The sequence below is a fragment of the Mugil cephalus genome, chromosome 3 (assembly GCF_022458985.1).
Source record: "Mugil cephalus isolate CIBA_MC_2020 chromosome 3, CIBA_Mcephalus_1.1, whole genome shotgun sequence".
Classification (NCBI taxonomy): Eukaryota; Metazoa; Chordata; class Actinopteri; order Mugiliformes; family Mugilidae; genus Mugil; species Mugil cephalus.
Genome location: NC_061772.1, coordinates 25,136,771 through 25,149,422, shown reverse-complemented (window position 1 = coordinate 25,149,422; position 12,652 = coordinate 25,136,771). Strand labels below are relative to the sequence as shown.

General features: G+C 40.5%; 1 protein-coding gene across 6 annotated transcripts in view; it reads right to left on the bottom strand.

Moving 5' to 3' along the window:
* Positions 1-12,652, bottom strand: part of LOC125005819 (protein diaphanous homolog 3-like) — a 163,427-nt gene that overhangs the window by 124,930 nt on the left and 25,845 nt on the right. For all 6 annotated transcript variants that reach the window (XM_047581427.1, XM_047581431.1, XM_047581428.1 and 3 more), the window contains 9 exons: positions 12,472-12,608; positions 12,162-12,267; positions 8,892-9,002; positions 8,289-8,407; positions 7,906-8,022; positions 4,761-4,879; positions 4,604-4,668; positions 2,730-2,834; positions 444-773 (listed from right to left, as the gene is read on the bottom strand). In XM_047581427.1, coding sequence (XP_047437383.1) covers positions 444-773; positions 2,730-2,834; positions 4,604-4,668; positions 4,761-4,879; positions 7,906-8,022; positions 8,289-8,407; positions 8,892-9,002; positions 12,162-12,267; positions 12,472-12,608 — 1,209 coding nt within the window. The remainder of the gene's footprint in view (positions 1-443; positions 774-2,729; positions 2,835-4,603; positions 4,669-4,760; positions 4,880-7,905; positions 8,023-8,288; positions 8,408-8,891; positions 9,003-12,161; positions 12,268-12,471; positions 12,609-12,652) is intronic.

Below are 12,652 nucleotides of genomic sequence, written 5' to 3'. Positions count from 1 at the left end.
AGACATGGGCCTTCTGAGAGTGTCCTCTGGTGTCTAGTAACAGGACGTTGTTAATGGGGGTCTTTGGGTCCTATGAGATGAGGAGAGGGGCCTCTGTGGATCCTCCCACAGATACTTGGTCAGTTTGGGATCTAGTGAATTTGGAGGCCGGGTCGACATCTTGTGCTGTTCATCATATTTTTTGAGTTGATCCTGAACAGTTTTTGTGTGTGTGTGTGTCAGGCTGCATCCTACTGGGGATGGCTGCTGCCATCAAGGGGTCTCATTATTATAGGGGTGGGGGTGTCTGGTCTGGTCTAGGTGGGGGGTACATTCATTCACATAAACACCAGGTCCAAAAGTTTCTCAGAAGAACATGTCACAAGACGGTCAACGTCAGTGGTCATAATGTTGTGGCTGATTGCCGTACGTCAAGCCCGCGTTAGAATGAAGGAGCGTCTCACCTTGGACCAGTTGAGGCGCTTCATGGAAGTCTCAGGCTTGAATTCCTTCTTGGGCCTGAGGCCATAAGGCAGGGCATGGTGGGTCGGGGAACCAAGACCGCCCCCGAACCCTAGAGGCGGTGGAGGAGGGGCACCGAACGGAGGAGGCATCCCGGGCGGAGGAGGAGGAGGTGGGGCAGGACATCCGTGTAAGGGAGGCGGAGGAGGGGGAGGAGGGGGAGCAGGCATCCCGCTTGCCGGCTGCGGGGTCGGAGGCCCAGCCGGCGATGACGAGGAGGTCGCCGGTTGCCCGGCATGAGGAGAGGTCAGGCCAACAGGTACGGCTCCAAACTGAACGAGCAGAGAATCATACGTTTATGTGAGACGTGAAGTTACTTTGAGACTGGAGCCTTTATCTTTGATAAGATTAAATAAATTGGCATTTAAACGTCCGAGACAAAGACAGAGCTCCTCTGGTTCCTGATAAGACTGGGTGATTCGGTGATCGATATCTGGTTATGTTTTACAAAAAAAAAACAAAAAAAAAACATCAAAGCCTTCAACTTAAGGCTCTGCTCCACAATTATTCACTTCTTACTTCAAGATCCAAAACTCATTTAAGAGACGGTTTATTCTTGTTCTTGGTCCCTTTGAAGAACGCGCTCACGACAAAAAACACCCACTGCTCTCTTTAAATTTATCATCCGGCAAAAAAAAAAAAAAAAGAAAAAAAAAAAAAAAGAGCATAGTTGTACAAGCGCATGAATGTCCTTTAAAAAAAAAACAGTACATCAAAGTGAATCAAATAATATTTCCTTTTATTTTAAAATCTAAAAGAAGATGGTTTTGGTGTGAAAGGATAATTAGCACAGCTTCATTTATGAATGCCTTATCTTTGGCAGCACTCATCATGATCCTAATTTAATTACTGGATAAAATAACAAATAATCTAGTCCCTTTACTCAAGTTCCATTAATAAACATTTAATTTTCAAAGCAATTATAAAAGCAGCTTTTTTTTTTTTTTAATAATTCAACAGTCAGATAACATTTCACAGTGACATCTTTTCCCTCGGATTATTATTATTATTATTTGAAGACTCTCATTTACCTGAGCAGCAGATTAGTGGGATCAGCGCTAAAGAAACCTTTCACCAAACGAATGCAATAAAAAAAAAAAGTGCACTCACACTGAGTAAAATGGCCGAGAAACAAAAAAAAAAAGAAAAAAAAATGGAAGCAGACAAACTACAGCATCTGCCAAACGTGTAGCGCACACAGTGTGCCTTCCCCGTCTAATACCACTGCGCTACGGATAACCGAGGCGTGTTCTCTCAAGCATCCAGCAAAGGCCAAACGCTCAGAAACAGTCCAGATTCTTTCAGAATATACCCAGTGAATTTTCTTTTCTTTTTTTTTTTCTTCCTCCAAAGCTGAAAATCAAATGTTATAACCGGGCCTACAAGCTTTGTAAATTGTATCATACAGAGCAAATGGCTTATTGATCCATGCACCAGTTTTGGATTAAAGACACACACTAAAAGGTCAGCCCTGAGCCCTCGCTCTGCCACCGCCTCTACGGGGAAGAACACCACTGCTGAATTAACAAGTGCGCAAGTGCGTCGGCGAGAGCGACAGACAAAGACAGACAATGTGCGCGCGCGTGTGTGTGTGTACCTGCATTGGCCATTTGAAAGCTACTATTTGAGTATTCATTCTGTGTTTGCGCTTTCAAATTGAAAAATTATCAGGAAAATAAAAAGGAAGTTCTCTTTCCCTCTCTGAGTGTTTAGTTATCTTGCAGTGCCAGGATGTGGGAGCAAGTCTCTGGAGTGTTGGGAGGGGATGGAGGAGGAGTGTGTGTGTGTGTGTGTGTGTGTGTGTGTGTGTGTGTGTGGGGTGGGGGGGGGAGGTTGTGTGCATGTGTGTGTTGAACAGAGCCCCAGCAGTGAGGCTGAAGGGGTTGTCAGAATAAATTGCTTTTAGAACAATTTCCTCTTATGGGATAGAGATCAGAGAATTAGAAATGGCCAACATGGAGGACCGGTCAGTGTTCTCATTAGACTTAGTGTCAGCTAGCCAGTAGAGCGGCCTCCATGTCAAAAAAAAAAAAAAAAAAACCCGCAGACTCCAGTGGATAAAAACCCGCCACCCCCAATCACAGCCCAGACCTCAAAGAATAACAAGAACAGTCCATACTAATGGAAAAGTAAAATATAAACTAAAATAACATTTTTTTTTTAGAGTGTTCTGTTTTTCCGTGTCACGCGTTCTCATCATCGTAGATGGTTTTAAAATGTAGACAAACCTGCGACCTGAAGGCCTGTAGCTCTGCTTGGAGTTCAGTTATTTTTTCTTCACACTTCACCAGCTGAGCTTGCGCCTCCTGTCTGCTTAGATACTCCTCGTCAAACTGAAAGGAGAAACGGTTCATCCACATTAATTCCACAAAGACACAAAGGGGTTGACGCTATGAACTAACACAGATTAAAAGTAGGGATGCACCGATTGTGAAATTCTGTGCCGATACAGATATTTAAAATATCAATTTGACCGATGCCGCTTTGTTTTTTACACTTTACTGGACTGTTTTTAAGCCTTTCATCTCTTCGTCCTGTCACCACAATGAGCAGACATTCAACCAGGGTTAGGGTTAAAACTTTGGTTTAAATTCTTTTCATTCGTTCGTTTTTGGTAAAATGTGAGATTTGATGTGTTAAAATCCTTTTCTTACAGTACCACCTCTAGAAATATGGCTGGAGCATAGTATCAGGGTTCCTACACATCTGAAATTGAAACATTTCATACGTTTTCCTTCTAATCTTCTGATCCAATTTATGGCATTCAACACAAGTAAGTAGTTGTGTAACTGAATTATGGAATTAACTGTTTGTTTTATTTATTCTGAATATAAATGTGGTTATGTCACCAAAGATTATAGCTAAGCAATGATAAAGTAGTTAAAGATAAATTCAGTGCATGCTTCTTTTTTTTTTTAATTGTAAGTAAGTTGCACATGAGCAGCTGAACTACCTGATATCACAATAGACTTGGCCTCACTCTTAAACCTAAAATAAGTATTCAAATACTTGTTAACTGATACAGATAAATAAATAATAAACAAATCCAATAAAAGACATTTAGAATCGCTTGCTCATGAGGTTTGAATGGTGTGATCAATATAGTTCCATACACTAGTTTTCATTTTCCATACTTTTCCAGACGTGGAAATTAATAAAATCAAGTTCCATACGATGTATCGGTGCATCCCTGGTTAAAAGTGTCTAAATTTGTTGTCGACATGTTTGACATTCATTTTACGTCGATAAACCCTCATTTTACCGACTGAAGTTCAAACTTTTTTGAACTCATTACTAATTACATTACACACACACACACCAATCAAGTGAGTTAATGCCTCTAATCAGGACGTACAACCTGCTGTGGACTTCAATTAATGACAGCGGCCAATCAGGTTGATCTCAAGTATTGTGGAAGAATGAGTCTTTCTGCGTTTGTGTATCTGCTGCAATTTGCGCAGTCATTACTAAGCACAACACACACACATACCAATGAGTGAGTTCACGCTTCTAATCAGGATGTACAACCTGGCGTGGAGCTCAATTAACGACGACAGTCAATTCATTTGTTCTCGTGCATTGCAGAAGAATGTGCGTGACACAATGAGGGCTCTGTCTTTGCTAAATCTTATGAAGCAAGATCCATTCGTGAGCTTATATTCATGTGCAACCATCATAAAAACAAGCACCTGAAAACAGTAGCTCAAATTTAAACAAACATTAAGAATCTACTGGAGAAGTAATTATAGTATTAACAATCTGTACAATTGTCATTGAGAAAATAAAATAAATAAAAGACTATAAAAGAATATGTTCCCTGGTTGCATTCAAGTACATTTTGAACTCACTCTGTTCATTAGTCTATTTATTTATTTCACATCCTGCAAAACTCTGGTAACTAATGACTCTAGTTGTACACTGTGTTTGTAATGTTTATGACCTTGTGTTATTTTAATAAGCTAGGAGTAGTCAGTGTTGTGCTTATTAACCAAAATGTGTTACACAACCAATTAGCAAAAAAATCCATTATGCCATGTTTTTGCTTTGACTCCGTGGTGCGGTGGATGTGCGGTAGAATTAAACGCGGTAATTGAATACTCGCCTTCTGTGCCAGTTCTGAAGCCCTCTGTTCGTACTCATCGACTCGAGCTTTATCCACACACACCTCTGGAAACGAATAAGCAGGGTTATCTGTGAATTGCCAGCGCCACGTTGTGAAATCTTTAACGCGGGGGAGCTGCCAAAAGCGCGCTACTTGCCCAGGAGGTGGCTGAAGTCGACGTCAAGGCGCTTGCGGTAGCTGAAGTCTGGGTCAGTGCCACTACGGTGGAGCACGATTTGAGAAACGCACTCCTCGATGATCTTAAAGTACTGAGGCCTGGGAGTCGAGATAAGTGCGACGAGAAAGTCAAGACAGAGAGAGAGTGAGGAAATGGAAAAAGATTTATTAGCAACAACTTATCGAAAAACAAAGTTTGTGTTCCACATCCTGTGATGTTGTGCGCTGCACTGCTGCACTTACAAGAAGGATAAAGTCATGTACTCTTAAAGATACAGTCAGGAGATATCACCCGTGTGCCAAGGGCCTACTGGTTTAAACTGCCATTACAAGGTTAATATAGGGTACAAAACAAGCGTAACACTCGACGCTTAACGCTTTTCTTAACACTTTGTTAACACTTAACAATTTTCATGGTTTTTTTGTATGTTTTAGTGATGTACAACTTGCAGGAAAAGGGGGGGACTACAGCATACAGGAGGATTAGATTTAAAAGTCTAGGCTAGTGTGAAATTCTGTGTGAGACAGCTCCTGAGTGAATGGAAACGTCCATTTATCCCTTTGCTAAAATACGTTGGATTCATGTTAATGTATATTTAAAAAAAAAAAAAAAAAAAGACCTATTATTTAAAGAATTCACCTCCTCTTCCTGCTATATGTTGCGTCTCTATAGAGTATGCCTTTAAGTTAGTTTTTCTTAAAATACTGGATAAGGCATTTAAACATTACTTACTGCTTAATATAAGCCTTATTTTCACAATACTGAGCAATGGAGAACGCACACTAAACTATTAGCAGTAGCAGAGTAATGCAGTTAAATTGTTTCATCTGGCTCCGTTGAGTCAATCGATCACAGAATAACCGCGGGCGAGCCTCAATAAGCAAAGGGGGAAATATTATAATGCAACCGCAGATGACACGGAGCACTGGGAGCCACACAGCTATTGCAAGTTATGGAAAAAGTGTCTGTTTGATCTGTTCATTATCTTACAACAGTGCCGCTGAGAGCCCTAATCCCTTCCACACCAAATCACTGACTAATACTTACAAACAGTGATTAATCGACCTCTGCCTAAAACATTGGCTGAGACTGGATCTGATAGCGAATAGCATGGCTGGGATCTTAAAGATGAGCTGCATGATGGAACTGTGGTCGGAACCATGATACAGAATAAGGCATCTTATTACTTATGCTCCTTTTTAATGTTCTGTCATTTGAGACCACAAAAAAAAGAATTATATACTTGACATCTGGGGATTTAAAGAGTGCAACAACTGCACATATCTACACCATTCAGTCACTGTGAAGGATGTGCATATAGTATAGTTTTTTATTTATTTATTTATTTTAAAGATCACCCTCTAAGCCCAATCAGTCTCAATGGGGATCCATTTGCACTGCCTTAACAAGTGAAGGATCAAAAGCTCGACCAGCCTGTGGTACCCAATTAAGTTATTTCCTTATATTTATATAGCACTTTTCTACCTATTGGTACAGATTTACTAAGATCCCAAATAAGTGGCGCTTATAGACTGCGCATGTTGTTGGTTTGTGTGTTGCAGGTGATCTACTAAGATTGCACGTGCAACTGACAACAGCTGTAAAAGTGTGCATTTAAATGAAGATTTTACACCCGCTACCGCTTTCCACCAGAGAATATGACTGAACGGAGCTGGAGGTGTTAGTGCAACAGGCAAATAAACATATTTTGGTGTTACAGCAAAGAAATATTAACAAAACTAGGAGAAAGGCAATATGGGAAGCCGTCTGACAAGTTCAATGCTGTGGGGGAAAACAAAAACACCGGATAAAATTAAGAAAAGATGGTAAGACATAAGAAGAACAAAGGAAAACACCACTTATATAATAAAACCTCAGCAAATAAAACAGGTGGATTTTTTCGACAGGCGATATATGTCTCAATTATTTTTGCTTGTGTCATTCAAAAGACGCTGACGTGAGCAGAACAGTTTGTTCTCTCCGTTGCTTTTCGTTGGGCCCACGGCTTCCCCTCACAACAATAACCGCAGCCATTTATGCCACTGCTGCTCAACCAACATGGCGGCCCCAGGCTCCGCCCACTTCTGGCTTCATTTTTGAGGTACATACGCACATAACGTACATAAATCAGGCCCAAGGTGCTTTACAGTCACAGTAACGCACACACATATTCGCTCACAAATTCACACACCAGGTGATGAGCGAGGAGCGCTGGGCTTGGGTTTGGCACGCGACACGTTTCGGGAATCGAACCGCTAACCCTCCAGTTAGCCATTCTTCAGTTTTCAGTAGATTGCTCATCGAATGGTCAAGTGACTAATTGTTTCGGAAGGAGGCTCCCAGAAACAGACAATAAATAATAGTATTGGATTCTTGCATAATGCATAAATTACATAAAGAACAACTGTTAGTGTGATCTATGTGGCCCAACAGGTGATTAGTCAGAACATAAACACTGTGTCGTTTAGACAAAGTGGGCGAGGAACCGAACGCAGGGGGAGTCGATACGTGTTTTTGTGCGTACCTTGAATATTCTCTTAGTGTTAGAGCAAACAGATAGCACTAACGACGGCAGCGATATCATTTCAGAATGATATCAGATGGGGAAAATTAATCAGAGCCACAGCAGAGTGCCAGACAGGTGTTGTTATTGGGTGGGAGAAAAACTGCAGGTGATGCATTTTGTATTCTTCACATAAAAGCTCCATCTTTTGATCAAGCTGAGGTTTAAATCACACCCAACTGTGAGTGAACCAACATAAAATAAGCCTTTGAAAAGTAGCATTAATAGGAGATGAGAAATGCTCTGGAGCTGCGGTTGCTATAGATGGCTTGGAGATGAAAGAGAAAGCATTCTCTTTGTTAGCCAATGTCATTGAGAGGGTTTAAGGCAGAGGAGCTGGAGCCTGTGAAACACAAGCTCTCCACCAGTGTACATCATTACCGGTTTTCACAAGTGCACATGTGTGAATATGTATAAAATGTTAGATTAAAAAGACTGCCAGGGATCATTATTATCACAGAGGCTGTAAAGCAAAGAGTCAGAAACTAAAAGAAACTTGTTATGTTACAGATTAAAACGTGTGCTGCTGTTTTTTTTTTTTTGTGTTTTGTTTTGTTTTACCTGACCAAGTAGTCGTTGCGTACGAGCATCAGGTGCTGCAGTATAGAGAGGAAATAGGGCTCGGCGCTGCTGTCCTTCACCGTGCTCTGCACAATGTTGAACACATCCCCCGCATCGGTGCAGAGAGTCAAGGACTAATACGTCGACAGAAACACTACAAACTCGCATAAAAAAAAAAAAAAAAAGGGGGGGGGAGGCTGCTGAAATAACAGGAAATAAAACAATTATTCATTTTCATTTCATACGTTCACCTTTTAGCAGCATGTCAGGGAGAACTGACCCTAACTGGATGTCACAAGCATCTCACACGCACGCTAAAAGAAACGGACCCTGGTTGAAACCTTTGAGTCACACGTTTGTGTTTATAATGAGGACAAGGATATTCCAGCTCGCTCTTGATGTCTTCCAGCCTGTGAGAGAACTCCATCATGTCCTCTTCTTTGTGCTCCTCAAACACCTTTAACTGGATGTCAAGGGCCTCGTTCCTGATGGCTGTCAGTTGCTGCGGATGAGGGAAGGTGGAAAACGAACAGAGAGATAAAGAATTAAGCAAAATAAGTAAGCGAGAGCGGTTCTCTGAACATCCTCCGTGTCATTAGCAGTAAAAAAAGGAAGTATTAAGCTCAAATAAAGACCAGGAGCTCGTTCTAAGCGCCATTACTCATCGTGATATAAATGTGCGGGCGCCAGCTTTTCATTTTAATTGATTTGGTTTCTTGGCAGCAGCAGCAACATTGTTTACAATAGATAAACATATTAGGTCGATGGTATAAAAGCCGGTAGGAAGATTATTAGCACAGACACTAGAAACCTTATTGGTTTCTGGCTGCTGCAGACAGAGGACGTGCAAACTCTGGTCTGCGTTTCATAAATTATTTGCTGGTGCAAATCGACAATATTTCACTGAAGTGGACAATTCATCTAAATATTAATACAAGGTGAGTGTGAGTTTATAGTGTGTGTGTGTGTGGGTATGTTTTACTTACTGGCAATATCTCTTTCAGGCCACAGCGCATAAATTCATTTCTAATGTGCAGCCTGAAGTCCAGCTCATCAGGAGACGTTACCAGTGCATTAATGAGCTGCATGCATGCTACCTGCAACAAGGAAAGTACAAAGGACAAATGAAAAGGGGGAAGAGCGACGGAGAAAACCAAAGAATGATATGACAGACTATTTTTTTTCTTCCACAAGTTGATGAAAAGCGCGCCGGCATGCATTCTAAATGAGCCATGTCCCTTGGAAGCGAAGGACCATAACTAATGCATGTCTATTTTCTCCAGTCACCAACTGGTGGTGGTGATTTTAATATTAATGCAACAACTGCAGACCCGCACGCACGAAAACTAACTAACAGTCAATTTCAGGGCAAAGTTGCTCTTTTGGAAGCCGTTTTTCCACTCCCATCTGGGTTTGGTTTATTACACAGGGACCTGCTGCATCTTGTGACTCTTCAACTCGCCAAACACAAACAGGAATAATCAATTATTGATCAGCAAGACGGTGCAGTCGTGTGTGAAAAGAGGCTACGGCGACGCTGGATATTCACATGCCTCGAGGAGGATCATTGTAAAGTTAACCACATACTCGTATTTAGAAGAATAACAATTATTCATGGGATATCTGAATGTCTCAATATATAGGTTTTAGTTTCGTTGAAACTTACATGACAAACAATCAAAATGCGACAAATCCTTTACATCATATTTATGAGTACAAGTTCCCTACCATTTTTTTCCCTAGAAGCCATTATTGTGATTACCGTGTGTGTATATATTGAAATACAGTACTTTTCAACGTAGCCTGTTTCACAACGAGTCACTAAACCTTCTAGAAATATAATAGTATAACTTGGTTGGATAAAAATATTTCCCTACATTAATCAGGATCAGTTTTTGTATCACAACTGATGGATGAACAGACATCGACTGTTTGCCAGAGGCCAGTGGGCCACATCTGGACCACTGGCCACCTATTTGTGGCCCCTTAGCTGTGATTCCTTCACATTGTGTTTTGATTGGGTCAGTACGTGAAAACCAGGACTCTCATCTCCATGGCAACACGTTTTGACTTTCACCCTGCCAGCAGTAGGTTGGGATGGGCGATATGGGCTAAAAAAAAATTATCCCGAAAAATGTTGCCATTGTTACGATAACAATAAAAATCATAATAAAAAAATATTCCAATCTATGTTTTTGACTCGATCTGTCACCACAGTCTGTCTTGGGACCCCACAAACACAGCTCTGAGATGATACTTACCAGTCGTGTTGGTTTTAAAATTCCTGAGATGCTCGATTCACTTTTGAATATAAATTAATTTTTCATTCTTTGCCTGTCGTTCTTTGTGTTTATTTAAAAAAAAAAAAGTTATTTTACCTCCCTCCTGATATATATGTTTTGGATTTTTTGGAGTCCTGATTCATGGCAGGGGCCTTATTTTGTTTTATTCAAGTATTTATTTGAATTTATGTCAAAATGGAAATTGCATTTTATTTTAGTATGTAGTTTTGTTGTTGTTGAATGAAAAGGACATTTTGTTTTTAATATTATACATAATAACACTAATATATAGTATGGCACGTGGCTTGGCCAACCTCAATAAATTAACCTTTTCACTCATTAAAAAATTTATTTTTTAAGATTTGTATATGAGCAAACCTGTTCTATGCATTTAAGCCTTTTCTCTGGTAACATGTTGAATAAAATCTGTGCTACGCCGTAATATGTCTGCAGTGGTTACATACAGTAAATTACTGTTCGACTTTTACAAGTTCATTTTAAGAAAAAGTAATGTAGATAACCGGCTACATAATCTATGTCAGTGAGAAAGTCACGACGGCCCCATTATCTGTGACATGAATAGTTACCGTCCACGTGGACCTGTAGCAGTTTATAGGATGGTCGTGACTCAGGGTGTTTTGCTGATTCTGAATGTGTCATTGCCTAGAGATTGCATCTACAAGAGGTATAGACTGAGAAAGCACTGCGCACACTGATCTGAGCTCTGTACGTGCTCGTTGATGAGATATTATTTCTAGCCGTGAGATATGAAGCTGTGGAATTTGAGCGAGTGGTGTGGGGCATTTTTACTTTATTCCATCTGTCCCGGCTGTCTGCAGGTATCGGTCTGATGTGTTGTCAACAGAAAGGAGGCAGATGAATTAGCGGGCAGACTTTCTGTTTGTGTCCTGTCTGTGCTCAGGGTGATCATTAGAGGAGATGTCTATACTTAATTGACGAATTCCAGTTCACGTGCAGCCGCATGGGATAGCATTTCGAATTTAAATATCATGAGGTTGACGGTGTGCCTGCAAATAGTGAAATTCTTTTAGCATTCTTACTCAGCTTGTAGGCTTAAAAAATAGATGCGTCCTTTCAGTGGTTCTAAACCTTTCTGGAGGTTGGGGGCTCTTTGTGTAACTGCACTTATCTTCTTCTTTGTTTGTGCTAACCTGTCAATGAGTTTCCTCCAAATGTTTCACAATAAGAGCATTATTATGAAATGAATGGTGTAAGCCCACTCAAATAATTTGAAACGGATGCAGATCATGTCAAGTTATTAACAGCGTCATGTAGAAACTTTGAACAATGCAACTGGGAGAGAGATCTTTTAATAAAACACAGTAAATTAGACTTGTGAAAGAGGTGTAATTAGAGAAAAAAAAGTCCTGTTACCCTCTGTAGCTTAGGTAGATAAAGGTCTCAGTCACATCTGGGTAAAATAATGAAATAATGTCATATGATCTTTTCCAAAGGATATTTTATTTTCATAGACCCCCTTGCAATTACACCACAGACCACTAGGGGCCCATGGACTGTAATGTGCCTTCAACACAAATTGTATATGAACATAAACAACCTCCAGGCTGAATGTTGTTTATTGGATGAATGATTCAACTCAAGAATTGAACCCAAACAAATAATTTCTCAAAATGGAATTATGATATTGGTGCCGATACTTGACCGACTCAAATCAGATACTAGGAAAGCTGTTCCAGTCAAATAGTTTGGTCGGGCTTTATGTGGTGACGTCCAGAAGAGTAAAATAATAGTCATACGCGTCATTTGAGATCCTTGGAGCATCCAGTTGCATGCAGAGGTATTTTTTTTTATGTAATAGTTGAATACAATACCTTAAACACTTTGTTGATTCAAACTCATTGATAGATTTTATCAGAAAAAGGTCGAGAATATAATTCAAGAGGACTCTTGTGTATATCTGAAACAATCGTCAGTGGCCATAAATAGACTTACTTGTAACTGAACGGAGCGGTCTCGTAGGCCTTGCACAATGGGACTGAACCTCTCGATACCCCGCCATTCCCCTGCTGTGGTGATGGCTTCAAGGACCTTCTCGAGACTAAACGAGAACATGAAATGCATGAGCAAACAACGGCAAAAAAAAAAAAAAAACATAAAGTAATACATTCATTCATAAGGATAAGCTCCCTTCTTCTATTTTCCTTCAAACGCACGTTGAGGTGGTTTATAAGCACAGCTCAAACTAAGGGATCATTTTGCTTTTGTGGAAAAATGGAAATACAATATACATATATTGACATACGTGTTCTCTTCGCCTACAATGCAGATGGCTGACAGCAGCTTTACAACATCAGTCATCATGGCAGACTGGCTGGGATCAATGGCTCTCGCGAGCAAAGAAAGACTTTTCTCCTCCCCGAGGATTCGATCCAAGCCATACTGGAATGAAAACAAGATATGATTGTCAACATGTGCTGCAGTAC